Source organism: Diabrotica undecimpunctata, chromosome 9 (assembly GCF_040954645.1).
Source record: "Diabrotica undecimpunctata isolate CICGRU chromosome 9, icDiaUnde3, whole genome shotgun sequence".
Classification (NCBI taxonomy): Eukaryota; Metazoa; Arthropoda; class Insecta; order Coleoptera; family Chrysomelidae; genus Diabrotica; species Diabrotica undecimpunctata.
In genome coordinates, this window is record NC_092811.1 from 107,546,260 (window position 1) to 107,573,703 (window position 27,444).

General features: G+C 34.5%; 1 protein-coding gene across 3 annotated transcripts in view; it reads right to left on the bottom strand.

The window, feature by feature from the left end:
• LOC140450377 (puratrophin-1-like) overlaps positions 1 to 27,444 on the bottom strand; it is a 1,292,549-nt gene that overhangs the window by 1,033,960 nt on the left and 231,145 nt on the right. For all 3 annotated transcript variants that reach the window (XM_072543974.1, XM_072543973.1, XM_072543975.1), the window contains one exon: positions 24,100 to 24,768. In XM_072543974.1, the coding sequence (XP_072400075.1) occupies positions 24,100 to 24,768 (669 nt within the window). The remainder of the gene's footprint in view (positions 1 to 24,099; positions 24,769 to 27,444) is intronic.

Consider the following 27,444-nt stretch of genomic DNA (forward strand, 5'->3'; position numbering starts at 1 on the left):
ATACTGTAGCGTGATTAAATAAAACGAGCGGTTCGAATTTATATAAATATATTTATTTATAAGTTTACAGTTCGGTACTCTATTATCAACTAAACTCCTAATCATCGTTACTTGTATATATACTAAAGTTACTATTCGAGAACATTCTGGCGTTGTCCCACCTCTAATTGCCCGATCGACATCACCCGTCCGAAAGACGGGAGCTATTGACATGCCGATTCTAGCGTTTTCTAGATTCGTCCTAAGAATTATGACGTTTCGGAGATGGGCTATTTCGTTACACTGCTCCCCTCTTAAATCTGATCGTCCCGATCAGCAACTCTATATGTAGGCACAGGATGGCGGAATCTACAGGACTCTCCAGCTCTGCATAAACCCTTTAGAAAGAAATAACAGTCTACTGACTTTGAAGGATGCGATCTCATCGGGTTAATGCAACACACAGTAATTCGTACGCCGGTTTCTCGGAAGATTACTTCAAGCATGCTTCTGACAATCTTCCAGTCCAGATTATCTAGTGCATGGCCTATCTTGGGTAAGGCCAAATTCTTGATGTCGTAATTGCACACAATTTTCTTTAAATTAGTTAGAGCACGCCATATATCCTCGTAGCTTGCCCTGTCTGTATACGACTTCCTGGTCACCATATACAGCAAAGATCGAGAACCATCTTCTAATCTCAGTACTCTTCCAACTTTAGGCTGCTGGTTTTTTAACTCGTCCAAACGACCGAATTTCTTATAAAATACGGATGAGATTCCTTTAGTCATCTCAAGATCTTGGGCAACACAGTGGGCTAGAGAGACGTTATGCGGAACACTAAAAAGATCCTGCTGAACTTCTGTGGTCACGCCGAATCTAGCACTCTTTCTCTCTGCGTAATTTGACATAAATTCATTAAAGCTTGGTCGCCGGTCATCTTTGATCTCATGTTGAAGGGTTCGTGCTTCTTCTGTGTCATTTGAGCCAGCATATGGTGCAAGACGATTTATGTGAACTACTTTTGGTTTACCTTTCGGCAACTTCTTAATTCGGTATATTACGTCATTTATTTTCTTTTTAATTTCATACGGACCTTCCCATTGTCTTTGCAGTTTGGGAGACAAGCCTCGACGACGTTGTGGATTATAAAGCCACACAAGATCACCTACTTCGTAGCTTTCACTCTTGCATCGAGAATCATATTGATCTTTCATTCTGTCACTGGCTATCTGGATGTGTTGTCGGGCAAGTTCATGAATGTTGTTCATTCTTAACTTCAGGCGGTCGACATAATCTTCGCTTGCAACATGTTCTTCGGAAGGTCTGCAGCCAAACTCTAGGTCGCAGGGCAAACGAACTTCACGACCTAACATCAGGCAGGTTGGAGTCTGGCCTGTAGTTTCATTTACGGCCGAGCGGTAGGCCATTAGGAATAAATGAATGTGCTGGTCCCAATCTCTTTGGTGTTCTGATACAACTTTGGACAGGTGTTTACCCATCGTTCGGTTCATTCTCTCGACCATTCCATCTGATTGAGGATGCAGGGGTGTCGTCCTGGTCTTATTGACACCAATCAATTTACAAACGTTTTGGAAAAGGGTTGACTCGAAGTTTCGCCCTTGGTCGGAGTGGATCTCCAAGGGAACACCAAATCGGCTAAAGAATTCTTTAACAAGTACCTCTGCAACGGTAGCAGCTTCTTGATTTGGTATCGCATAGGCCTCAGTCCATTTCGTAAAATAATCCATGGCTACCAGGATATATTTATTTCCATCATTTGTCTCTGGAAGTGGACCTGCAATGTCGATTGCTACTCTTTCCATAGGACTACCAACATTGTACTGTCTCATGGGTGCCCTCTTTTTACCAACTGGACCATTACTGGTTGCACACAGTTCACATTTCCGGCACCACCTTCTTACATCATCTTTACAGTTCACCCAATAGAACCGTTCTCGAACCTTTTGCAGAGTCTTCGTGATACCAAAGTGTCCACCTGATGCACCGTCATGTAACTGACGCAATACTTCTGACACTTTACTTTTAGGTACAATCAACTGAAGCTTAGTTTCTGTACCATCATCGTTCTCAAAGGTTCTATACAGAAGATCATCTTTCAGCACTAGGCAATTCCATTGGCTCCAGTAACACTTGACTTCTGGACTACATGCACTAATGTCATGCCAAGAAGGTCTTTCACTTCGACGCATCCAATCCAATACTCTTTTTATACATGGATCATCTGTTTGAGCGTCTTGTAGCTGTTGAGGCTGCCATTGCTCATTAATGACGGTGGTTCGTCTCACGGGGCAAAGTCGTTCTTCTAATTTAAGACAGTGATTACAATTTGCACTGCACGGCCGTCTCGAAAGGGCATCAGCATTTGAATGAACTCTGCCAGCCCTGTGTTCGATCTCGTAATCATATTCTTGTAATCGTTCTAACCATCTTGCCATCTGGCCCTCTGGATTACGAAATTGTAGGAGCCATTTTAGAGCAGCGTGATCCGTGCGAAGAAGAAACTTTCTGCCATACAAGTATTTATGGAAATGCTCACAAGCCTTCACTACGCCTAGCAATTCTCTCCTGGTAACACAATAGTTTCTTTCTGGTTTTGACAAGACTTTGCTAAAGTAAGCGATGACTTTCTCCTGCCCATCTTGGATTTGGGAAAGAACAGCTCCTATTGCACTGTTGCTTGCATCTGTGTCCAACACAAATTTTCCTGCCTGTCTAGGGTAGCTTAAAATCGGTGCGCTGATCAGAGCCATTTGTAAGTGTTCGAAAGCTCTTTGACACTCCTCGCTCCATGTATATTCTTTGCCTTCTTCTGTCAACTTTGTTAATGGCTTGGAGATGTTGGCAAATCCTTGGACAAAACGTCGGTAATATGTACATAGGCCAAGAAAACTTCTAATTTCGTGTTTATCTCTTGGTACTGGCCAATCCTTAATTGCTGCAAGTTTTTCAGGATCAGCTGTTACACCATTACTTGCTACAATATGTCCCAAGTACTTCACTTCTCGTCGAAACAAGTGACATTTCTTCGGACTCAACTTCAGATTCGCTGCCCGCAATCGTTGAAAGACTTCTGTTAGGTTATTGGCATGTTCATCGAAGGATCTTCCAACTACAATTACATCATCCAAATAAACCAGGCATGTTTTCCATGTTAGACCTCTTAAAACTGCATCCATTAATCTTTCAAATGTGGCCGGGGCATTACATAAACCAAAGGGCATAACTGTGAACTGCCAAAGCCCTGATCCTATCGAGAATGCGGTTTTTTCACGATCAGCTGGCTCCATGTCTACTTGCCAATATCCACTTTTCAGATCGAGTGTGGAGAACCAACGAGAACCAGAAAGTGTATCCAAAGTATCGTCTATTCTGGGCAAAGGATAACTATCTTTTTTAGTTACTGCATTGAGCTGTCGGTAGTCAATACAAAAACGTGTTGAACCATCTTTCTTCTTTACTAGGACTACTGGTGATGTCCATGGACTGTTTGATGGTTCAATTACCCCTTGTTTGTTCATATCTTTGATGATGTCTTCGGCTTCATCTCTTTTCGCAAATGGAAGTCGTCTAGGTTGTTGTCTGATTGGCTGAGCGTCTCCGGTATTAATTTTATGCTTTACTATGCTTGTTTTACCATTATCCTTCTTATCCATGGCAAAAACATCTTGAAATTCTATTAGCATAGACTTCACTTTTTTAGTTCGTTTATCATCAAGATCTTGGCACGTTTTAATCATCGTCTCAACAAGCTCCTTTGGATACTTAGATTTCGACGGTTTCTCATTAGTATTCATGGAACAAATCGAGGCCACGGGAACACACTGTCCGATCAAAGTTCTTTTACTTAACTTAATAGCAGTTCCCTTTAAATTCATAACTCTTACAGGAACGACATCTCGAATTCTCACCAAAGCTTTTGCTGTTAGGAACTCGGCATTATTCACATCTTCGACCATCCTTAAACTTCCCTCTCGGCAGTAACCATCAGGTCTGGTCATCAAAATTTTCTCACTATTACCGGGTATTGTTACGTCACAAGTAGTTATTAAGCTGATAACATCTTCTTTCTCTTCATGAAACGGCAACTCTTCACCACTGATCTCGAGAACTCCATCTTTGACATTCAATACAGCCCCAACTTTCCTTAGTAAATCCATCCCCAATATGAACTCATCGGAGATCTCTGCAATTAATACTGTATGTTTCACTGTGGTCTGGCCAATGGATACTGACATATTAGCCTCGCCATATGTATTAATTATCTCACCAGTTGCTGTTCTAAGCTTTACTGTTGCAGGCAATAATTTAAGATGGCCTCGTACTACTTCTGGCCGTGCAATAGTTCTCGTTGCACCTGTATCTACCAAAAACGATCTACATTTATTATTGATACGACCCTCTATGTACAAGCTATGAATTCCACCTGAGGACGTAATGTTCACAGTTACTATGGGGGCTGTGTTTCTCGAGGTCGGCAGTTGCCCCTTGTTGTCGACCCGTTCTAGTTTTCCGACTGTTGTATCATTTTCTTGCAATTACGGCGAATATGACCTACGTCACCGCAATTCCAACATCTGGGCTCGCATCTCTTCGGCATCGTGTTGCGAACTACTTTTCGTACCATTTCTTCCAGACGTTCATCGTTTGGTTCGTCGCCTTCTTCAATGGTTCTTACTCGATGACTCCGTGAAGTTTGACTAGCTGTTTCATGTTCCAAGGCAATAGCGAGCGCTTCATCTAGAACTTTCGGTCTTGCTAGTCGTAAAGCTTTCTGTAATTCACTTTCTTTTAACCCATTGACGAAGGTATCTACAGCAATTTCTTCTAAAATAATGTCTGGTACCTCCGGATAAGCCAACCGCACTATACGAGCAACATCTGCTTCAAACTCTTGCAAATTTTCACTTGCTCGTTGAATTCTACTTCTTAGTTGCGCCTTGTAGACTTGTTGTAGATGGGCATCTCCATAACGTTTGTCTAGTCGAGTGAACAAGGTCTGGTAACATTTTTCTTGACCCTTAGGAATCGATCTTAGGATATCTGCAGCATCACCTCGTAAAGCAGCAGTCAAGGAAACAGCTTTTTCTTGTTCTGTCCAATGATTGGCTGTCGAAATAGCTTCAAATTGTCTAAGGTATATGGACCAAGAGGACTTTCCATCAAATGGTGGCAATTTGAATCTCATATTATGTGTCGTTTCGTCTCTAGGTGATTCTCCTTTCACTACCGGATCTAAGGCTATTGTATTAACTGGTGGTAGCACTTTTGTATTAGTTATCATGCTCTCTAACTGTTTGATCTTCTCTTCTACTTTATCAAATGTGTTAGAAACTTCTTCAAATCTTTCATTGTTCTTTTTAGAAGTTTCTTCCATTATTTGAGAAACATTTTCAAATTTCTCGTCGAATCTTCGAGATACATTTTCGAATTTCTCATCGAATCTTTTGGAAACGTTCTCTAATTTATCATCATTTTTTTTAGAAGATTCTTCTATCATTTGAGACGTTTCATTGAATCTTTCGTCATTCTTTCGAGAAGATTCTTCTATCATTTGAGACGTTTCATCGAATCTTTTGGAAACAGTCTCGAATTTATCATCAGTTTTTTTAGAAGTTTCTTCAATTTTTTTAGAAGTTTCTTCTATCTTCATTAAAACTGCTTCTTCCGCTGACTGAAACTGGAATGTCTCTGGGTCATCTCCATTCTTGTTAAGAACATTCTTCAGTCGTTCTTGGAGGATCTTCTTGGACCCGCTGCAATCTTCATCGCGTTCTTCTAGTTGCTCTCGCAACTGTTTTACTGAGAGTTGTACTAGCAGCATCTTTGGTCAGGCACACACGTACTTTTTAAATGTTCTTTCGTACAAAGATCACTACCGATCTACGCGGATGTTCCCGACGAACAATACTTTTCAAAAGTTCAAAAGTCTTTTTCAAAAGTCACTGCTGAATTTATTTCTCTTTTACCCCACACCTGACACCAACTGTAGCGTGATTAAATAAAACGAGCGGTTCGAATTTATATAAATATATTTATTTATAAGTTTACAGTTCGGTACTCTATTATCAACTAAACTCCTAATCATCGTTACTTGTATATATACTAAAGTTACTATTCGAGAACATTCTGGCGTTGTCCCACCTCTAATTGCCCGATCGACATCACCCGTCCGAAAGACGGGAGCTATTGACATGCCGATTCTAGCGTTTTCTAGATTCGTCCTAAGAATTATGACGTTTCGGAGATGGGCTATTTCGTTACAATACCTTCCACAATATCCAATAAAGCTTCTTGAAATATCACTTCACTGTAGACGTTGAATAAGAGTGGTGAAAGTATGCACCCTTGTCGAACTCCTCTAAGTATACTTACTACCTCTGTCAGTTCTCCTTCGACCCTTATTCTTGCTTTCTGATTTTGATACAGATTCGATATAATTTGTAGATCTCTACTATCTATGTTTTTGGTCTTAAGAATACTTAAAAGCTTTTCATGTTGAACTCTGTCAAAAGCTTTTTTAAAGTCTATGAAGCAAGCATATATATATCCTGATTCATATCCAGACATCGTTTTGTCAAAACATTGACTCCGAATAATGCTTCTCTAGTTCCTATTTGAGAGCCAGTCTATCAAAAATTTTATGGGTGTTTCATTTATTAATCCATTCACAAATTTTAAATTTGATCCATTTTCTTTCTCCTTATGTCCTGCCAGTTTTATAAATTCCTTTCTGTGACAAAAAATTACGGTTTGTTTCTTTGTTTCTAGTGCGCGCCTTCGTGAAAACCCTCCTGTTGTCTTTGTGTATTCCTTCTGTCATCGCATTGTCTCTCTTCCCCGTATTCTTTTCCTTGTGTGTTATTGATCTCTCTTCTCATTTCTTCTGGCCTTTCTGAGTTGTATCTGTTGTTCCGTTATCATTGTTCATTTGTTCTCCTGTAATTGTTATTTTCTTTACAGTTTGTGTATGTATTTAAGTGTGGTAAGCGAAAATTGGAAAAAATCGGATTCTCCATAAACTAAATTGTTAGTAATTAAAAAACCACGCCAACATTTTTGCAGAGAACGGTCAAATATTGCGATGTGTTGAGAAAAACTTATTTTCCTGGACTATATTGTAGAATAGACCCTAATGTATTTTACTTTTATCGTTTTGATTCTTGATGAACTTTCTTTATTTACCATAAGCATCGCATAAGCATCCCTTGCAAGTAATAAAGATACCACAGTTTTATTTAAACATTTACACTTGACATAAATGTCTAATTTGTTTTTCTATAAAGTTAAAAGAACCGTTAGTTGTTCTAGTAAAATTCCACTAAAACAATTCAATTCATTAGTAAAAATGTGGGTGTAGTTTGATGAGGCGGTTAAAATTTATTACACTTGAAAAAATTAATTCAAGTATCAATACCTACATACCATTAAAATTTACCGCTAGCTCTACCGTTAAAGGTACTTAGGTTTTTTAAAGAAAACAAAATAAAAAATATAACTATTATAAAAATGATTTTGTTACTTGTAGTAAATAAGATAGTTAAATATTCATTGACAAGAGTACAAAAAAAAAATTAAATTATCGTGTGTAGATAACGGGAACCCTTAAATATCGGACAAAGCGTTTATGAAAGCCAAATTGCAACCATGCAGTAAAAATCTCTCATTACTTTTAACAAAAAAAGATTATCTTGAAATAGATGTTTATTCGTCCATATACAGGGTAATTCATTAACAATGTCCAATCTCTGAGTTATAGATTCTAGAACTCAAAATATGAGGATTCCGCCCAACATGCCTTATACAAATATTGCTAGTTATTGCTACATCTTTGTTAAAAATCTTTCTAGGCCTAGTCTAGCTAAACTGCTTAAAATTTACAATTTAATATGGACCAAAAAATAATTTCCAAATTTGTGACAAATCCATAATTATTCCTGTTAACATATTCCGTGCGGATGGCATACACGTGAGCCACAAGGGCCTTTACCAATATGCGGACGGCGCGCATGTATGCCACTGATTATACACTAATTACTATTTAAATGGAAATAAGCCACAATTAAAGGTTAAAGTACGTTTATTGACGCTTGAAATCATTCCATTGAACACTATGTTCATTATCCCATGCGTGTTTACATATTTGAGATCTATCAAATTCTTTATTTTTAATATAGCATATACAAGGAATAATACGAGGAAAATAACAATACCATACATAAAAGGATTATCGAAAAAGCTTAAAAGGATAGAAAATAAATTCAACATTTCAACAACATTCAAAACAACAAACACGTTGAGATCTATTTTGTCCAAAACCAAACCTAACAATGAACAAGAAAAGACAAAGAATTGTATTTATAAAATACCTTGTGAATGCGATCAGTTTTATTTAGGTGAAACATTAAGGCCATTAAATGTTAGAATAAGTGAACATCAATCCTATATTAAAAATAGAGAATTTGACAGATCTCAAATATGTAAACACGCATGGGATAATGAACATAGGGTTCAATGGAATGATTCAAATATAGTCCTAAAAGAAACGGATGGTAAAAAGAGAAAAATCAAAGAAGCGGCTCTAATTATGCTAAATGAGACCAATTGTGTCACGAATTCCTCGGCATAATGTAGTAGGATCTGGTTACCCATATTAAAAGAGGAAGTTATTAAGAGAAAAATACCAGTATTGGTAAGTCAGTAACATATAGAGCATACATCATATATTTTTTTTTAAACAACAAACATATAAAATCAGAATTTGGTGTTTATTGAATGTAAATTAAATGCACGAACAAATACTTACCATGTCGGGATAGTATTTCCTGGTTTTTTCCCTCATAATTTACTATGGAATCACTAACAGGAGAATTTTACTGTCATCATGTCATGTGTTTGTCTTTTTAAAGACGAATTACATGCTATGATCTTTTCTGACGGATATTCTCAAGTTAAAGTTGATTTCATGTAATCGAATGAACTATCTTATAAGTAAAGTCGTCCCAGGAACGCAACTCAACAATATTGGCAATATTATTTTAAAGTCGTCTACTTTAAAATGTATAATGTATGTCTGAATTGTCAATAGAGATGGGTCAGATAAAATTATATTATTAGAAGAATTTTTCACTAAGTAACAAAAAAACAAAATTTGTTTAATTTACTAATGTTTGTAAATGATTTCCGAAGTGGAAATTGAAACGTCAATAAACGTACTTTAACCTTTAATTGTTGCTTATTCCCATTTAAATAGTAATTACTTTAAAATGCCACAAGAAAATAGCTTTAGAACAATACTGATTATACACATTTTTAATGGGTGTTTTTTTGATTGATTGTGAATTTTAGTGAAGAGGAACTATTACAAATATTACTAGAAAGTGACAGTCAGATAGACGAGTTTAAATTTCATGATATTTCTTACAAACCAGTGACGAGGAAAGTTCTGATGATGACTTAGGTAAAAATTAGGATTTATAAATTTTAGAAAATGTGTCTAATATTATTTTTAGATGATATCGCTAATATTGAGGACGTAACAGAACCACCTATCAATGACCAAGTGACCGTTACTCGTAAAATACCAAATACAGTTAGAATCTGGAATCAAACTGAATGTTCCATGAAGTCCATTCCATTTACGCGAGCACAGAAATTTCTTGTAGACATGAGTGTACATAAAAATGCATTTGATTTCTTCTGCCTACTGTTTTGATGATGAATTAATGCAACATATAGTTTGTCAAACGAATATATACGCGAAAAGCGAATTTACATTAAAAAGTATTTATCAAAAATCTCGCGTATCTTCATGGAAACCTGTGACTGCTAAAGAATTGCGTTGTTTTATTGGTTTGCTGTTTCACAGAAGAACAATAAAGTGTTCAAGATTGCCAGATTATTGGAGAACTCATAGATTATTTAGTTTGTGTTTTGGACAATATGTGAGTAGAGATCGTTTTCTAGCCATCTTAAGGTACTTACATTTCTCTCCCCCAACAGAAATTCCTGTAAATGATCGGTTATATAAAATCGGACACATTGTTGATTATTTTAATAAAAAAATAAATAAAATCAATTACCATGGAAAAAACTTTGGATGAGTCCATGGTCCTGTGGCGTGGAAGACTTGTGTTCTGACAATACATAAAAAATAAGAGACACAAATATGGGATTAAGTTTTATATTTTGGCCGAACCTGATGGCTTACCTTTAAAAATAGTTATATTCACGGGTCAACTGAATGAACTGGGTGGATCAGGTCATACCGAAAAAGTCGTCATGCATTTAATGACGGAAAAATTAACGTGGGACATTCTTTGTTCATGGATAATTTTTATAACAGTACAAATTTGGCAGAAATTTTGCTTCAAAGTAATACGTACTGTACCGGTACTTTTTAACAGATACATTGACGATGTCATCAGACACTGGAAATCATATGGAAGTAGACGAGAAGAATAATCAGGAAAACAAAGAGCCATTTCAAAGAAGATCCTGAAGAAAAAATGAATTTTAATAGAAGCTCTATCGTAAATGGAGGATATATGCTATTAAATAAATTAAGGAAACTGTTTAATCTATGTTTGCAGCAAACATAGATTAAACAAACTATTGAACCACATATACAAGTTCTTCACTAAGTTAGTGATATCAAGATTAGAGAAAAAATTAGATTTCTACTAAGTGAGAGAGCAGGTAGGAATCCGTTCAAATTATGGTACCAATGATCACCTCCAGTAAACAGTACAGTAAAGTAACTCATTGAGAAGTCTATAGAATACAACAAACCTTGTCCTCACTTTCATAGATTTTCATAAAGCGTTCGACACGATCGAAATAGACAGAATGCCACTATGTGGCATATACCAATAAAAATAAAACGTGGAAAAAGGCAAGAATATACATTGTCACCGAAATTAATTCGTAACAGCATTAGAGTATGCATTTAAGATGGTTAATTGGGACCACAGAGGAGTACTAATAGACGGCGGAAAGCTTAAACATCTCCGTTTCGCAGATGACATTGTCCTTATCACAGATAATTTTGGAGAAGTCACAGATATGTGAAATGAATTGGACTTAGCATGTTCGAAGGTGGGCCTCAGAATGAACTTGACCAAAACTAAATTTATGACAAATATGGTTCCCAATAACCATTTACCTATTCAAGACAAAGGGTCTATGAGATAAGAATCAGCAGTGATAACCAAACATGATAAATGAAAAGACTAATTACTCTAGGGTGGACAGCTTTTAGAAAACTGCGAGACCCACTTAGGGCCAACATACCAATTAGTCTCAAAAGAAAAGTATTTGACCAATGCGTATTACCGGTCATGAGTGGTACAGAGACAAATGGAACAGTCTATGCTGGAAGTGACGTTGCGGGATCGAATAAGAAACGAAGATCTACGAAAAAGGACGAGTATTGCTGATGTTGTGGAACTGAAATGGAACTGGTCAGGCTATGTAGCAAGAATGCACGGCTCACAATGGATGAGCAAAATTACAAATTGGAGGCCAAGAGAAGATAAACGTAGTAGAGGAAGACCATCTACACGTTGGACAAAAACTGGCAACAAAAAGCACAAAATCGTAAAGAATGGAGGGGTTTAAAGGAGGCCTATGTCCAACAATGAACGTAATAAATGGAGGCTGGAGTATGATAATGATGACACTTAACATATATGAATATTCGACGTTGATGTCGACACTGCCTATCCAGTTTATTACCTCTGGAGTTGCTTCAAGGAAATCCCGCTATGGACCTGGATGTGTTCTCATGAGGTATTCAGAGATAATTAGTTGTGTAGTTTGTCTAGCATGGCTGCAGTTACAAGCTGAAGATGCTGCCTCGTCCCACTTCTTTACTACATATAACGCACCCAGACTTGATTTAATATCACCCATGTCCTGCGATTCAAATCAAAACCTGTGACCAGCTGATCAAGATGAAGTACTATATAAATATATGGTCCTATGCTCTCTTTCCATATATTCTTATAATAGATTTTAATTTCAAAATTGGCTGCTAATATAGACCTGCGTGGGTGTATCGGTAAGTATAGATTATCGTTGATCTTTTCATGTCTTTCATAAATCTTTTTTAACCTTGAGACTAGGACAGAATTATTTTTTGGTAATATAAACAAATTCTTTGCAGATTATAATTAACGAACGGTAAATTATTGAACTTTCATTCGTCTTTTCATTTTATTTTCACTCCTTGATGGTTTTTTTTAGGTGGTTGAAATTTCGACCACAGCCTGATTATGTATTGCTCCCATTTTCTACAGTTTATTTCTTCCTATTGTTACCTTTGGTCCTGGCCCCTTTCTGTTATGAAAATCACCTATGAGCTCGTTGGCCAATACACTTTTAAAATACAGATGAATTATTGGTTCCGATTTACTAGACCACATTTTCATTGTAGTCTTATAAGTTATATATAAATTTACCACTGCTGCATCAATCAAATAATAAATAAGTAAATAATCTTTATATACCATCTTCGGGATTTCCATGAAGTTGGATAAGAAGCATGAAGTTGATCGAATAGATCGACTCCACCCATACAGCGATTGTAATCACTTATGGCTTTTGGACACATGACACTTTCTTGTTCACCATTCGCTTTTTTCGCAAAATTGAAGTAATCTCAAGTGATTTATGCATAGTACTGCATCCCTCGATCTTTCCATTTAATAACAGACATATGATTGGACATAAAATAATCGTGTTCTCCCATTATCAATCAAATAGTAAATAATCTTTATATACCATCTTCGGGATTTCCATGAAGGTGGATAAGAAGCATGAAGTTGATCGAATAGATCGACTCCACCCATACAGCGATTGTTATCACTTATGGCTTTTGGACACATGACACTTTATTGTTCACCATTCGCTTTTTTCGCAAAACTGAAGTAATCCCAAGTGGTTTATGCATAGTACTGCATTCCCCGATCTTTCCATTTAACAACAGGCATATGATTAATATCATATGACATAAAATTATCGTGTTCTCCCATTTTCATTGTTTTGTTCTTTCTCATTTGCGTTGGAAAGCCCTTACGATTTATTCTAAAAGTTCCACAGCGGAACAAATCATAGTTTAATATTTTCTTAAGACGAGGAAAATTCGAGAAAAAATTATCGAAATAAATGCAGTAGTTTCCGCCTCTAAGAAACTCGGTAATGTCTAATACCGTTGTAGCCCCTGGACAACATATATGCTAAATTTGTGCACGTATCCAGTTTCGGAGCATCCAGACTTTGAAGCCTCTTTTTATGGGCCTTTTCGCCATACATATATTGTTTGAGAGAACTTCGTCTCTTAAAAGCAACCATACTTTCATCTACCGCAACATTTCTACTTGTATAAAAGTTCTCCTGAAAATGTTGCTGTAGTTGTGTTATCAAAGGCCTTACTTTGAACAGTTTGTCAAAATTGGGGCTATTTTGATTTCTTTCCATATTTTCGTTTTTGTTTAGATGGAAAAAACGAAGAATTTTTAAAAATCGTTTTTGCGTACAAATTAAATGCCTGTCGTAAACCAGTAAACAACTTTTCTAAAATATTAGAAAACTTTAGTCTTCACACTCATATTTGATACAGAGTTTTGTTTGGTATGATTTACCTAATCCATTGATTTTACCCAAGAAAAGACTGTATGCACCCACACTAAACCAATACCTTAAAGAGTACGTAATTTTCGCTTCGATGACTTCGTCTCACATATTCTAATAACTCTCGTAAATCAGATGATAGAGTCAATTAGTCTCTAATTCATTAATTCAGTTTTGTAGGGGACCACTCCTCGCTAATGATTATCTTGGCATTGTTCAGTCAAAGGCCGCTGATCAGTGTTTATGACTTATAAATGATCAGTTGATAATTTGATTTTACCCATCTTCATGCCTCACAGTGCATGTGAAATGTTACGAAAATCATAGGAAGGTCTGTAAGTTTAGTTTATTATATCAAAGTTTTAAATAAAACAAGTAGGCCTCATTAATTATACTCTGTCTTAATTTCTAATGAATTATAAAAAAATACTTTCTAGTTAATGCATCTTAATTAGACAAACTTGTAGTTTGTAGACCCCAACTATAACTTTTCTGCAAGTGAAGTGAGAAAAAAAGACTAAGAAAGTTTCTAATTTTTTTCTCTCAATTGAAAAACGTGTTTTTCACAAATTTACTGCACACGTATTAAGCAATGTGAAAAAGCGTATTCTCATATAATTATTACCACCTAAGAGAGCTACAAGAGTGTAATGAGAACGAATAAGGATAACTATTATTAATATAGTGGAAAAGAAAAACCTAACAAACGAATACACAATAAACCTTAATAGTCTAGGCGGGATCTGTTTTGGATTGGACATTTTCCATAGGAGGCTATTTTTTTGCTGGAATCCCTTCAGGATGTGCCCAATATCGATAATCACGATATGCGCCAGTCGCAAACCCTGTGCTAAATTTTTTATTTAACAAAATCTGAAAACAATTGAAAATTTCTCATTTTTTTGCTCCTATTTTCGTTTATAATTCGGAAAATATTGATCCTAGAGAAAAAAGTTAAAAGTTTCGTTAATCAATTCAATTTTCACAATACTTCGTTAGCTAGAAATTGAGAATTTAATGTTTATTGTTGAAAAAATAGCAATAATTGGAAAAAAAATGTACAAAAAAATGAATTTAATCCTTTAAATGTTTTCGACTTTCTAAACTTGACTTACAAGCTCCATATTCCGCCTAGGAAAACCTTTTAATATGTTTAAAACGTGTGCTAAATTTTGTTAAGATCGATCGGATAGGTTTTGCATAATAATTTTGCAACCCAGCCTACTGGAAAAAAATCGTAAATTTTCAAATTTATAGTAGGCCCTAAATAAGGCCCTCAGATAGTTGCAAATTTTATTACACATAAAGGAAGGCTTAAACTTTCAAACGCTTTTTGTAAGATTCAAATCGGTTTACTAGGAGAGCCTAGAAATTTTTTAAAAGTTTTAAACATTTTTTATATATATTAGGCTTATAAACAAATTGAATAACTTTACCAGCTTTAAACATATCAATTTCAAAATTTATACACTTAAAGAACATTAAAAGACGCTTCTTTAAAAAAAAAGATACATTCGGCTTACTGGTTGCCGAGATATGGAAGGTCAAAGTTGGCATACATTTGCCGTGTAACCATAAGTGATAGAGGGCTCGTTTTTAAACAAATACCCTCGTCTTGTCAAGTACTTTTTATATGAAAAGTTTTACATACTGCGCTTCATGGCAACATCCATAAAAAAGACAAATAAAAAACCGTTTTCGCGTAAAATGTCGCTCGGAATGCATGAGAGGTGGTGGTGTGGGACATTCACTCGAAATGTGAATCGGCGGGTTCAAAATCATAGCGCGCGATAAAAATTGCAGTATCTCGGCTTCTTGTTAACCAATTTTGCTCTTTTTTTGAATCGATATCTCCGACGACAAGAATTTTAAATATCATATTTTCAATTACCATTTTTAATTGCAAATTGGGAAATTTGCAATAAACAATTGTATGTTAAACAAGTAATTGCATTTTTTCTTCATGCATTTTTTTTACCTTGCAATTTATACATTGAAGTAAATTGTTACTTTTAGTAAACAAATATGTGTTTATAAATTGTTAATAAATAATTTAAATTGTTAAAACAAAGGCGAACGAAAAAAATTTTTTAAAAATGTTTAAAACTTTAAAAAATTTTCTAGGCTCTCTTAGTGAACCGATTTGAATTTTATAAAAAGCGTTTGAAAGATTGAGCCTTCCTTTATATGTAAAAAAATTTGCAAGTATCTGAGAGCTCCATTTAGAGCCTACTATAAATTTTAAAATTTGCGATTTTTTTCCAGTAGGCTGGGTTGCAAAATTATTATGCAAAACCTATCCGACCGATCTTAACAAAATTTAGCACACGTTTTAAACATATTAAAAAGTTTTTCTAGGCGGAGTATGGAGCTTGTAAGTCAAGTTTAGAAAGTCGAAAACATTTAAAGGATTAATTTCATTTTTTTGTACTTTTTTTCCAATTATTGCTATTTTTTTCGACAATAAACATTAAATTTTCAATTTCTAGCTAACAAAATATTGTGCAAAATTGAATAACGAAACTTTTAACTTCTTATAATTTTTTCTCTAGGATCAATATTTTTCGAATTATAACCGAAAATAGGAGTAAAAAATGAGAAATTTTCAATTGTTTTCAGATTTTGTTAAATAAAAAATTTAGCACAGGGTTTGCGACTGGCGCATATCGTGATTATCGATATTAGGTACATCTTGAAGGGATTCCAGCAAAAAAATAGCTTCCTATGGAAAATGTCCATTATGGTCTGAATTTCTACAGATTCCGCCTAGTCTATAAGTAAAATGGTGTCAACGAGGGTTAGTTTTGGCGCCTGAATCAAAGATGTGGGTACCGGAGATCGTAATTTGGTTCCACCATTCCATGGTACATATTGCACCGCCTAAATCTATGGTACAAAATTGATTAAAGATTTAAAATTTTTTTGGAATATTTATATCTTTTTTAATATTGGGTGTACACAAAATAATAGTTTTAACATAAATAAATCCATGTTAAGGTAAAATTGAAACAATATGTTAATGCGCTTGCTATTTGCCAACAACCTCGTGTTAAAAATCCGTAAATGAAGTGGAAATAAGGAAGAAAAGAATATTAATTAAAATTACGGGCTTACTGCTTCTTCCGACAAAATTGTTATCGTTCTCGAAGTCTAATAAAGAAGTACGTAAACTTTAACGACTTCCTTATTAAACACCCTTTTAGGGCAGCCAAGTTAAAAGACGAAAGGAGACATTCAAGAGCATGGGCGGAGGTCAAAGTTCAAGATTAAGCCAGGAAGTCTAAACGGGCTCCTTAGTAAACACAGCCACTAGCACGAGTCCAGGCACTTTCACCTTTCAACATCGTCAACTATTTAAATCCGTGGTTAAAGGGCCGTAACTAATTTTAAATTTAAGTTATTACAGAAGAAACTAGTGAAACACGAATTAGTAAGAAGGTCGTAATATAAATGTGTCCGTTTTAAAGGTCGCCAAAAGTTTATATCACGTAAATAGTTACATCAAGTATTACATGACTAAAAAAAGATGTATATTTTGTTGATGAATTGTAGTTTATTAAGTCATTCATAATAAACACTTTCCATGAAAATTTTTTGTTCGCTTTTTGAATGAAACTATAATCGCCTCTGTTAATTATATGCATGATAATGGAGCTTGAAATATGAACTTTCGTTCTCCTCTTCTTAGACGATATTGTTATTCAAAATAGGCCACTACCTAAATTTACTAATAGACTATCTGATAAGCCAGGTTTTTAGTTTCATTCGGAAGAAAACATCAATTTACTAGTTCGATTAAAAACCAAATAAGAATATAATGAACCTAAACTTATCCATATAAGTAAATAAATTCTCAGATTTCTCACCCCTTGATGTACGCTCTACAATAATTAATGCAGGACTATCTCATCAATAAGCAGTATATAAGTTTAACACACTTAACAAACAATCTTCGAAAACCCAACGTTTAGGTAGGATTTTTTCCGCTCAGAACTTTCGTAAATTCCAAACTTTGTGCTTGACTTCTGGGTGGCACTTTCCCTCTGTGGACGTGGACTATAATCTCAGTGATATAAACTCGTCTGTATGTTCAATAAGGTATTTCCTTTAATTACAATTAAGTCAAAACATCACAAACCCTGGACTACCAAAGGTATCCTTATATCAGCCAAACATATGCGTGCACTTCTGTACATTAAGAAATTTACTACCAACGTCTTTGTGACTGAATATTGTGAATATATCTCCAAGTACAGAGGAACCTATCTAAACCTTATCAAAACAGCTAAAAAAATCAGAATCGTCTGGGAAGATCCAAAAATGTTGCAAGAGAAACTTGGTCCATAATAAACGATCTTCAAAATAAAACTAACACAGCTCAAACATTTTCTCTTCCAAGTACTGAAAATCTAAATAAACACTTCGTTAATGTGATTAAAAATATAACATTATTAACATAATTAACTAATTAACATAATTAACTATTTTGTCACAACAAGATCCTATGACTTATCTCCCCAGTTCAAAAAAGGTCTCGAATTCATTCTTTATAAGACCAGTTGATAAATCTGAACTGATCCAAACAATCACTAGTATCAAAAGCAAATCTTCCTGTAGTACTAATGGACTATTCACGACAATATTCTTATATCTCCCAAAAAACTCATGTCCTTTCTCGTTGAAAACAACATTTTATCACAAAGTCAGTTCGGCTTTTTATCTAATAAATATACTAGTGATGCTATGTTTTCTGTACTACATGAGGTCTATCAAGCACTAAACAATAATCTTTATACTGCCACTGTTTTTTGGGACTATGCCAAATTGTATAAATCATGACATTTTGATAAAGAAACTAAATTTCTACGGAATTCGAGGTATCTCTTTGAATTGGTTCCCATATGATTAAAGGAATAGAAAACAACTAATTAGAGCAAATTATACTGACAATAGTCACAAAAGCATTTTATGTACCACAAGGTTCAGTATTGGGTCCTCTACTTTTCCTTATATTTATCAATGACATTACTAACTTAAAAATCTATAGAAAATTTTTCTTTTTGCTGATGATACCAGTATTACTTGGAGGAATTCTAATATTGCAACTCTGCATGCAACTATAACTTCTGATATACTTAAAATAAAAACCAGGTTCGACTCTAATTTACTCTCTTTTAGCGTGGATAAGAGAGTAGCATTATCCTATAAAAGAGCTCTTCAAAACTTGCTTCTGAGTAACACCCAGATCAGTATCGTTGATTCTGTAAAATTTCTTGGTATTTTCATAGAAAGCAACTTTAAATGGTCCCTTTATATCGATTTGTTAAGTAAGAAACTAGACTCGGCGTGATATGCAATAAGATCTGTTTCGAAGGAAATCAATTTAGCATCTTTCAAAATAACATATTTTTCTTTGTTCGAGTCTCATTTTCAATCTGGCCTTCCTTTTTGGGGTTCTAGTACAGCTACCCAAACTGATGTTATTTTTAAATTACAAAAAAGAGCAATGCGGTATTTTTTGGCCTCAGTAGAATAACACATTGCAGAAGCTACTTCAAAAATCACGCGATTTTAACTCTTCCTTCTTTATATATTCTAGAAACTGTTTGCGTTATTCGTAACACCTACATATTTTTTCATTAAGACCTAATCATGACTACTCCACCAGAAATTTAGAAATTCAACCTTTGATGTGTAGGTATTTACCGATCCCGTCCACTGAATTAGTAAAGAAATCTATATTAGAAACCTGGCGACCTGGAAGATCAACAGAGAGTGCTTCCATTGAATTATGTACTTAGTTTTATTCACATCGCACTGGATCGGGGAGATTTTGTGGGGGCACTTTTCTTTGATCTCTCAAAAGCTTTTGATACCATAAACGTAAGAGTTGCTATAAAGAAGTTAAAAAATCTTGGTGTTAGGGGTCAGTTCTCATTATGGCTGTCATCTTATTTACATTCTAGGAAGATTCTCGTTAAACTTAGTGACTCACGATCAGATTATGGTGATATTGATATTGATCATGGTTCAATATTGGGGCCATTAATATTTATATGCTATATTAATGATATGCCCAGATATGTCAGTTCAAATAACATAATTATGTATGCAGATGACACAACTATTGCTACATCTGCTTCAAGTGCCGAGGAATTAACTGTTTAACTGAATGTTATATCAGAAGATTTTACAGAGTGGTGTAAAAAAAATGCTTTGATTGTTAATGCTGAAAAAACCACAAGCATGCAATTCTACTATAGATCAAATTCAAGTTACCAGTTTCCTATAAAAGTAAATGATAGCCTGGTTCATTCTACAACTTCCACCAAACTTTTAGGTTTATATCTTGATAGTAACATGAGCTGGGAATCTCAAATGAATCATGTTTGCAAAAAAATAAATAGTAGTTATTACGCAATATTACAATTAAAAAGTTTTCTTAAAAAGGAACAGTTATTGAGTGTTTATTATGCAATTGTTCATTCTCACTTGGCTTTCAATATAAATCGTTGGGGTAGTGCTGTGAATGCTGCAAGAATGTTTGTCTCCCAGAAAAGGATAATTCGGTTAATTTTTAATTTACCATATATACGCATTTATGTCGACAATATTAAAAAAAAACAACATTTTAACACTACGTTCTATATATATTTTTAAATGTATACTACATATAAAAGCCAATATAACTACTTTTCATTTAAACTCTGATTATCACCAGTACTCAACTAGGCAAAATGAATTCATCAGACTATCAAAACATAATACAGCACGATTTAAAAAATCCCAGTATTATATGGGTATAAGACTTATTAATCATCCTCCCAACAGTATTAAATCTGAAACGAATTTAAATAAATTTCGATGTAAATTAAAATCTTTTCTATTGCAAAATTGTTGAATATCTGGGTGATATTCACTTACACTATATACTTACTTCTGGTTTATCTTTTAATTCTAAAATTGTGATATTTTATATTTAATTGTGATGATTTATGTTTTTTATTCGACTTATCCTATATCATGTAAATGATCTTTTAGGATGAATAAATTATTATTATTATTATATGCGGCAAAAACATTATAAAACCATCCCGCTTTGCAACTTACAAATAATACAAAGGCCACTAAAATAAGAAAGTGCGTTGGTGAAAGCTTTTTATAAAAGGCATGAAGAACTTTAGAAGAAAGCAAAAGTTTACTCAGAAAATATTCAGAAATATTGAAACAATACATTTCACATAGAGCTACTAAAATTTTACTAGGAAAAAGTTTACTATGAACTAAAGCAAATTAAGGCAAGATATAGCAAGATATTTTCAAACCTGTACATATTATATACTGATCATATGTCTGCATTAGTAAATTATATAATAGCCACCTTTGTTGATAATAGGTCCATGTAGTTCTCTGCACCAAGCCAGTCGATCACTTCGGATCCTAAGTGTGAACAGATATAACAAAAACCACTTTATGGTTACTTAATAAGAGGAGAATTAATAAAGGGAGAAAGGAGAGTAGCACAAACAATACACTTAGACCTCCACCACCAATGGCCAGCTATTTGGTCAAAGGCAATAGTCATTCCTCGTCTAAAAACTGCTAGACCCAAATATGACCCAGAATCATATTGACATCGACAGCATGCAAATTACTAGAAAATATTGTTAACTCCAGGCTCTAATTGGTTTTAGAAAATTCCAATTTCTTAATCTCCGAGCAAAATGGCTTTAGTAAAGATCGGTCACCCATAGACAACATTTTAGACTTGGAAAATGAGATAGATGAAGCTCTTGCTACAAACCAAAAATGCGTTGCTATATTTTTTTTTATTTAGAACGTGCATTTAATGAAGCTTGGTAGTACAATATTTTGAGACATCTTCAAAGCTGGAATATTCAAGGTCATTGCCTGGTCTTCATTCAAAACTTTTAAACAACAAATCTTTTCAAGTGAAACTAAATAATATTTTTTCAAATCAGTTGGACAATGGTACACCCCAAGGATCCGTGCTCAATCCAACATTATTTCTAGTGGCAATAAATGATTTTTAATAAAAAATATTTAAGCACCCTTACAAGCCCACCTTTTTTAATTACCGGATTGCCTTCTAGTAAGAGCCTAAGAAGCTGGACATCTTCGTCACGGAACAAGACACCCTGGTATCTTTCAGCCAAGTAGAGTACTAGGCCAGAAGACTCCAGGGTAGTGCTGGATTAACCGTGTTCCGGCTAAAACCTTAACCACCGTTCTAGAGACGTGGTCTTGCCACTCAATAAACAACTAAAACAAAAAAAAAACTAAAAATTTATAAATAACCATACCTATTACCGTAAATCAGAAAATGTTTAGACGTTGGGGCATAAAATAATAAATATAAATAATAATAACTATAAATTTTAGATCCCTGGCTCAATTTTCTCCTCTGTCCTCCTGCTCCTTTTTCTTCATCACCCCAGAAATCAGACAGTGTACTTCTCTCCATTCTTTCTCTCCTCTCAACATTATGTTTGCAATGTTTCTTTCATCCAGCCCGAAACCCATTCGCCTCTAGAAATCTCCCATCTCATTTGCCCATCTCTGGCAGTTAAAAATGTGGGCGGGAGCGTCCGGTATCCCGCAAACAGTACAGTCTGCCGAGGCAGAATTGCCTATTCTATTTGTGAAGGTGCCAAAACTTACATTGCCACCACGGTCTCAGATCGGAAATAAGCTCCTTCGTCCACCTTTTAGATACTCTCGAAAATTGGTCCCACCTTACAGGTTTTCAATTTTCAATAGAAAAATCAATAGGAGTTATATTCTCTTCAAGCTCCTTGCGACAACCCCCCAACCCTGAAAAGCTATGAGAAACGGCTGTAGTTTAGAGATCACTTTGATTCAAAGCTAACATGGAAAGATCACATCTCACAACTCATCCTTTCCTGTAATAAAAGATTAAATGTGTTAAGATCTCTTTGTAACAAAAACTGGAGCCCAGACCAATCCACTCTACTTCTTTTGTATATATCTTTAATACGTTCTAAGTTAGATTATGTAGCATAGATATTCCACTGCTAATCAATATCTTCTTAAATCATTTGATATTATTTATAATAAAAGTCTTAGGATTAATTAATCCAACTTCCCCGGTACCCAGCATTTATGCTCTTTTAGGGAGAACCACCGCTACATCACCGCCGCATGTTCCTCGACCTATCACATGCAGCCTCAGTCGCTTGTAATATTTTAAAACCAATATATCAAAATACTTTTCCAAATATATTTGTATACAAATTCCAAGATATTCGCTAAACTAAAAAACCACATTACGGAAGAATTAAATCCATGTTTTAAAATCTAAACACTAATTCTTCAGATGTGTTCTCCTCGGATGTTAAAACCCTCAGCCTCGAATATTAAATACCCTGGCTGATCGATTTACCAATCTGTGATACATCCCTGGGCTATTTCGATAAATCCAGTACAAACAATTCTCTGATTCGGCTCAAGTTCTAAGCTCTCTTAGAAAAGTACCCCGATCACTATAAAATCTACACAGATGCATTAAAGTACAAAGACGGAGTGGGGGCATCAATCGTTTTCTTAGAAAACAATCTTCTTTTCCGTCTGCCCCAGTATGTAGCACATATTCAGCTGAGCTCTAAGCTATATACCGTGCTGTGAAACTTTTTAACGAGCTTATCTTCACAAAAGCCCTGATAATAACAGATTTCCTTAGATCTTTAAAACATATTTTTCCGAAACATCCTTTGAAAAGTTACTAAATTACTAGCTGTCCCAAGCTCATCAACAAGAAAGAAAAGTTCAATTGTTGTGGGTAGCCTCGGCGGAATAACGGGAAGCGAACAAGATAGCAGGACTACAGGGCAGGAAATTTTAAGCGATTATTCGGAGCCTACTTAAAAGCTTTAAGTTACTGGAAAAGTCACTTTTTTTAAAAATAAAGTGTTGTGTTTGTGACGAAATAAGTGGTCTCAAACTAATTCTAAGCTGAATAAGATCAAGAATAATGTTTCCCAGTGGATTCAATCCTCGCTTAACAGGCGTGAACAAATTGTGCTTGCGCGTCTACGTCTAGGTCATACCAAGTTAAGACACTCTTATCTTTTCACAAAGAATAACCCACCCATATGTGATTAGTGTAACGTTCGATTAACAGTTTTGAACACTTTTTAATAAATTGTGGTAAATATGATCAAGAAAGACATCGTTACAATATCTCGAACTCTCTAGCAACAGCTCTAGGTCAGGAGTGTTCCTATGATAATACAATTAAATATCTAAGATTGATAAACATTTTTTATAATCTGTAGTTATTCAATTTTGTTATTTATATTTTGTTCCGTCGATAATAACCTTTTGGTGGATGCGCCTTTTTTTCTAATAAAAAAATAAAAAATAAAAAAATACTCTTAGATTTATAAGAAAATGAGCATATGTAATGAGTTAGTAAGTATCACTTACCATTGTTGATGAGTCTTCATTCTCTAACGCAGTTTCAGGCTTTTCCGTACTACTTGCTGCACCATCCTCCTGTTCTTGAAATTCTCTCAAAAAAGGGGAGGTTGCTATTCCATCCTTATCTGCAACACCAATATCATCGCTGTTTTTTGTTTCGATCGAATCGGGTGGGAGTGTACCTTGTTCCGACGTATTCGCGGTTGTTACATCACTTTCTTTGGTTACGTTTTCTAAATTTTGATGTATATTATCTAAATTTTCAACACTAACTGCCTTCAACGGTTCTAGTTGCGGCGGACCACGCACTTCAACAATATTAGCCACCTGATAGGAACTAGTACCGTCGTTGAAGTTTAAAGAAATTTGGGCGTTCTCAAACACGTCTTCTAATTCGTTTATCTGCGGTTCTTTAATTTCGATGTTAGTGTCCTCAAGATACCACGACGAACTACCGGCGCTTTCACTACAAACCGACGAGACGTCCAAACTCGCGGATTTACTACTGCCCAATACATTTTTACATTTTTTCAAATAGTTTTTTACACGTTTGGTTTTGCTTTGTCGGATTTCCGAAGACCTCACAGAGTCCTTTTCGTCTTTTGACGATTCGTCCGGGGAGGGTTTCCATGACTCCTCGTCATAGGTAACGGCTCTTGTTGCCGTAGGTGTTACCTGGAAAAAAGAAAAACAAAATATTATTTATCTAGATATTTTTTCAAATACCGGCTTATATTATCAATTACAGGAGAAGATAAAAAATATTTTAATACTAATATTAAGGATAATCTTGAAGTAGCTAATAAATTCTTAATACATATTTATAATATCTATTGGAGTCTAATAAAAGTTCTTCACAAAAAAAATCTACACATCTGGAACTCATTTTATGTCGATTCAGTAAAGTAGGAAGTAAATCACCGCATCAAAAAATGCTTCCTAAGAGAGTTAGAAATCTTTAAAGTTGGCGTCCTTACATCGGTTTAATTCAAATATATTCAAAACGGTTAACTAAGTGATAAAAATTTATACAGGGTATCCCCGAAAATAGTGCTTTCCTATAAGGTGTAACCGTTTCAAAAGTTTTAGAAAATTCATTAAAATTTCGATTAAATTTTTTTAAATAAAATTCCTTCCGCCATCTATCTGCCTAGTACTTTAATTAACTCAAGGATTCTACTGTAATTCCAAATATATCCGTTAGATGAGAACGTTCATTAACTTGTCAATCGACTCGATTTTTAGCGGAAAGGATATACCGTCTTTCTTTTATCTCTTAAAACGTCAAACCGTTAAGACGTGATTTTATTTTGGGTCTCTTATAAGAGGTAAGCCAAAAAAAAAATCCTTTTCCTTTCTATATTTTCAGATAAATATTTATTTTTAGACCCTTATCGTGAGGCTAGAGATGTTAAATAATATGCTTATTTGACTCAAAGTAATACATTCTAAACTCAGTCCAGTAATTCCTAATGGTATAAAAGGATTCCTAATAAAATGGTTTAATCCAATCAATACTTAGAGGGTAAAAAGAAACAAAGCATAGCCTTTTCTTCCTAACCACCAACAGTTGGATAAATCAGGTTGTACCAAATTTCATATTTCTATTCTCTATTGAGCAGGCGAGGAATATTTATGAACTTAGAAAATTAGTTAAGTGTCTTATTTTTATCTAAAATTATAATAAATATTCTTAGTTAATAAATAACTATATTTCTTTGAATGTGAACGAATTTCAAAATTTGGGATAATACATAAAATTCATTCTGAGTTTAACATTATGATATAGAACTTTTGTTTACTTACGATTATAAAATTAGCTTTATATAAACACTTCTCATGGTAACCAAATAATGTAAACATAAGTTGATATTTTAATATCTTTCTGGTCCTCATTCTTATTTTTTTTCTCGTCCTCCTTCGAGGATAAGTAGGGGTGGCGCCCAATAATTAATTTTAAAATAATACACAATTTCTATATATGTTTGAAAGAACCACGCCCACCTCTCTCCGACAAGAGCAACCTGTGGCCTTGAATATAAATTTGTACATCAATCTATGCTACAAAGGTATGTATATAATACACAATTTGGAACAAAAAAGTCTTCTAACACTTTTTTCTAAACTTAACCGTTTAAAAACAAATGACATTGTTTTCCATATACGTAAGTTTTTATTTTCAGAAAATTAAATGATCTGGTAAAAGAGCATCTGAATAAAAACTCGTTTACGACTTAGGATATTTAACATACCAACCCTTGTTTATTAACTATTCAAGGGGAACAAGGGCAACATCTGAGGAAATGTAGGTAATATCTGCAAAATAATCATTTATTGTTTTAATAATGTGACATTTGCGATTATCTGAATTAATTAAGGTTTTGGATTAAACTTCGAAGTTTTAAATAAATTTATTTAAATTTATTTTTATTTAAGTAAGAAAGTACTATGGTTTAATCTTAAAAAGTGATTAATACAACTAAGAAAAATTATTTGAAATGTTCTTCTGAAATGTCTTGAAATATAGCATAATTAAACGAATTGTTAAAATGTCAATCATTTACAATAAAAAATGTATTGAAATTAAATACAACAGACAACGTTTAATACACTGCGCTCCAAAATTAACGCAGTTTTAAAAACCCTGGTAAATCAAATAATTTTAATGTTTCGATTTTTGTGCTAATATATTATTGTTGCCCCCGGTATATTGTAAAATTTATCGAAAGAACGGCAAAGCACGCTGATTTTTTTACAATTTTTTGCAAAAAAATTAAAAACATGCTAATTGTGCTTCATTTTATTTCGAATTTAGTTGGGTAGGATTACGTTGTGCTGACCGTTTAAAGGGGTTTTTCAAGTTTATTAAGTGTTTTTTCTTTGAAATGAACCACCAGCAGCAAGAAAATCGAAATTTGTCAGAAAGTGACTGTTTTAGAATCGTTACTCTTCGCGAAGAAGGATACACTCAAGTAGAACTCGTTGAACGTTTTAACGTCACCCAGTCAACCATTTCAAGAGTGTTAACACGTTTTTCTGTTACTGGAAGTAACTCGAGAAGACCCGGTCAGGGCCGTAGAAGGGTTATAACTCCTAATCAAGACCGGTTTTTGACACTTCGTACACTGAAAGAAAGGTTTGTTACCAGTACTTCTTTACAAAATGAATTTTTGGATCGTTATAACTTTAGAATCAGCCAAAATACGATTAGAAGTAGACTTGCCGAAAACGACCTACACCCTGGAAGGGCACCAATTGGTCCATTATTGACCAGAGACCATAGACAGCAAAGAATGCATTTTGCTCGTGAACATGTTGATTGGAATAATGACGATTGGGGAAGAATATTTT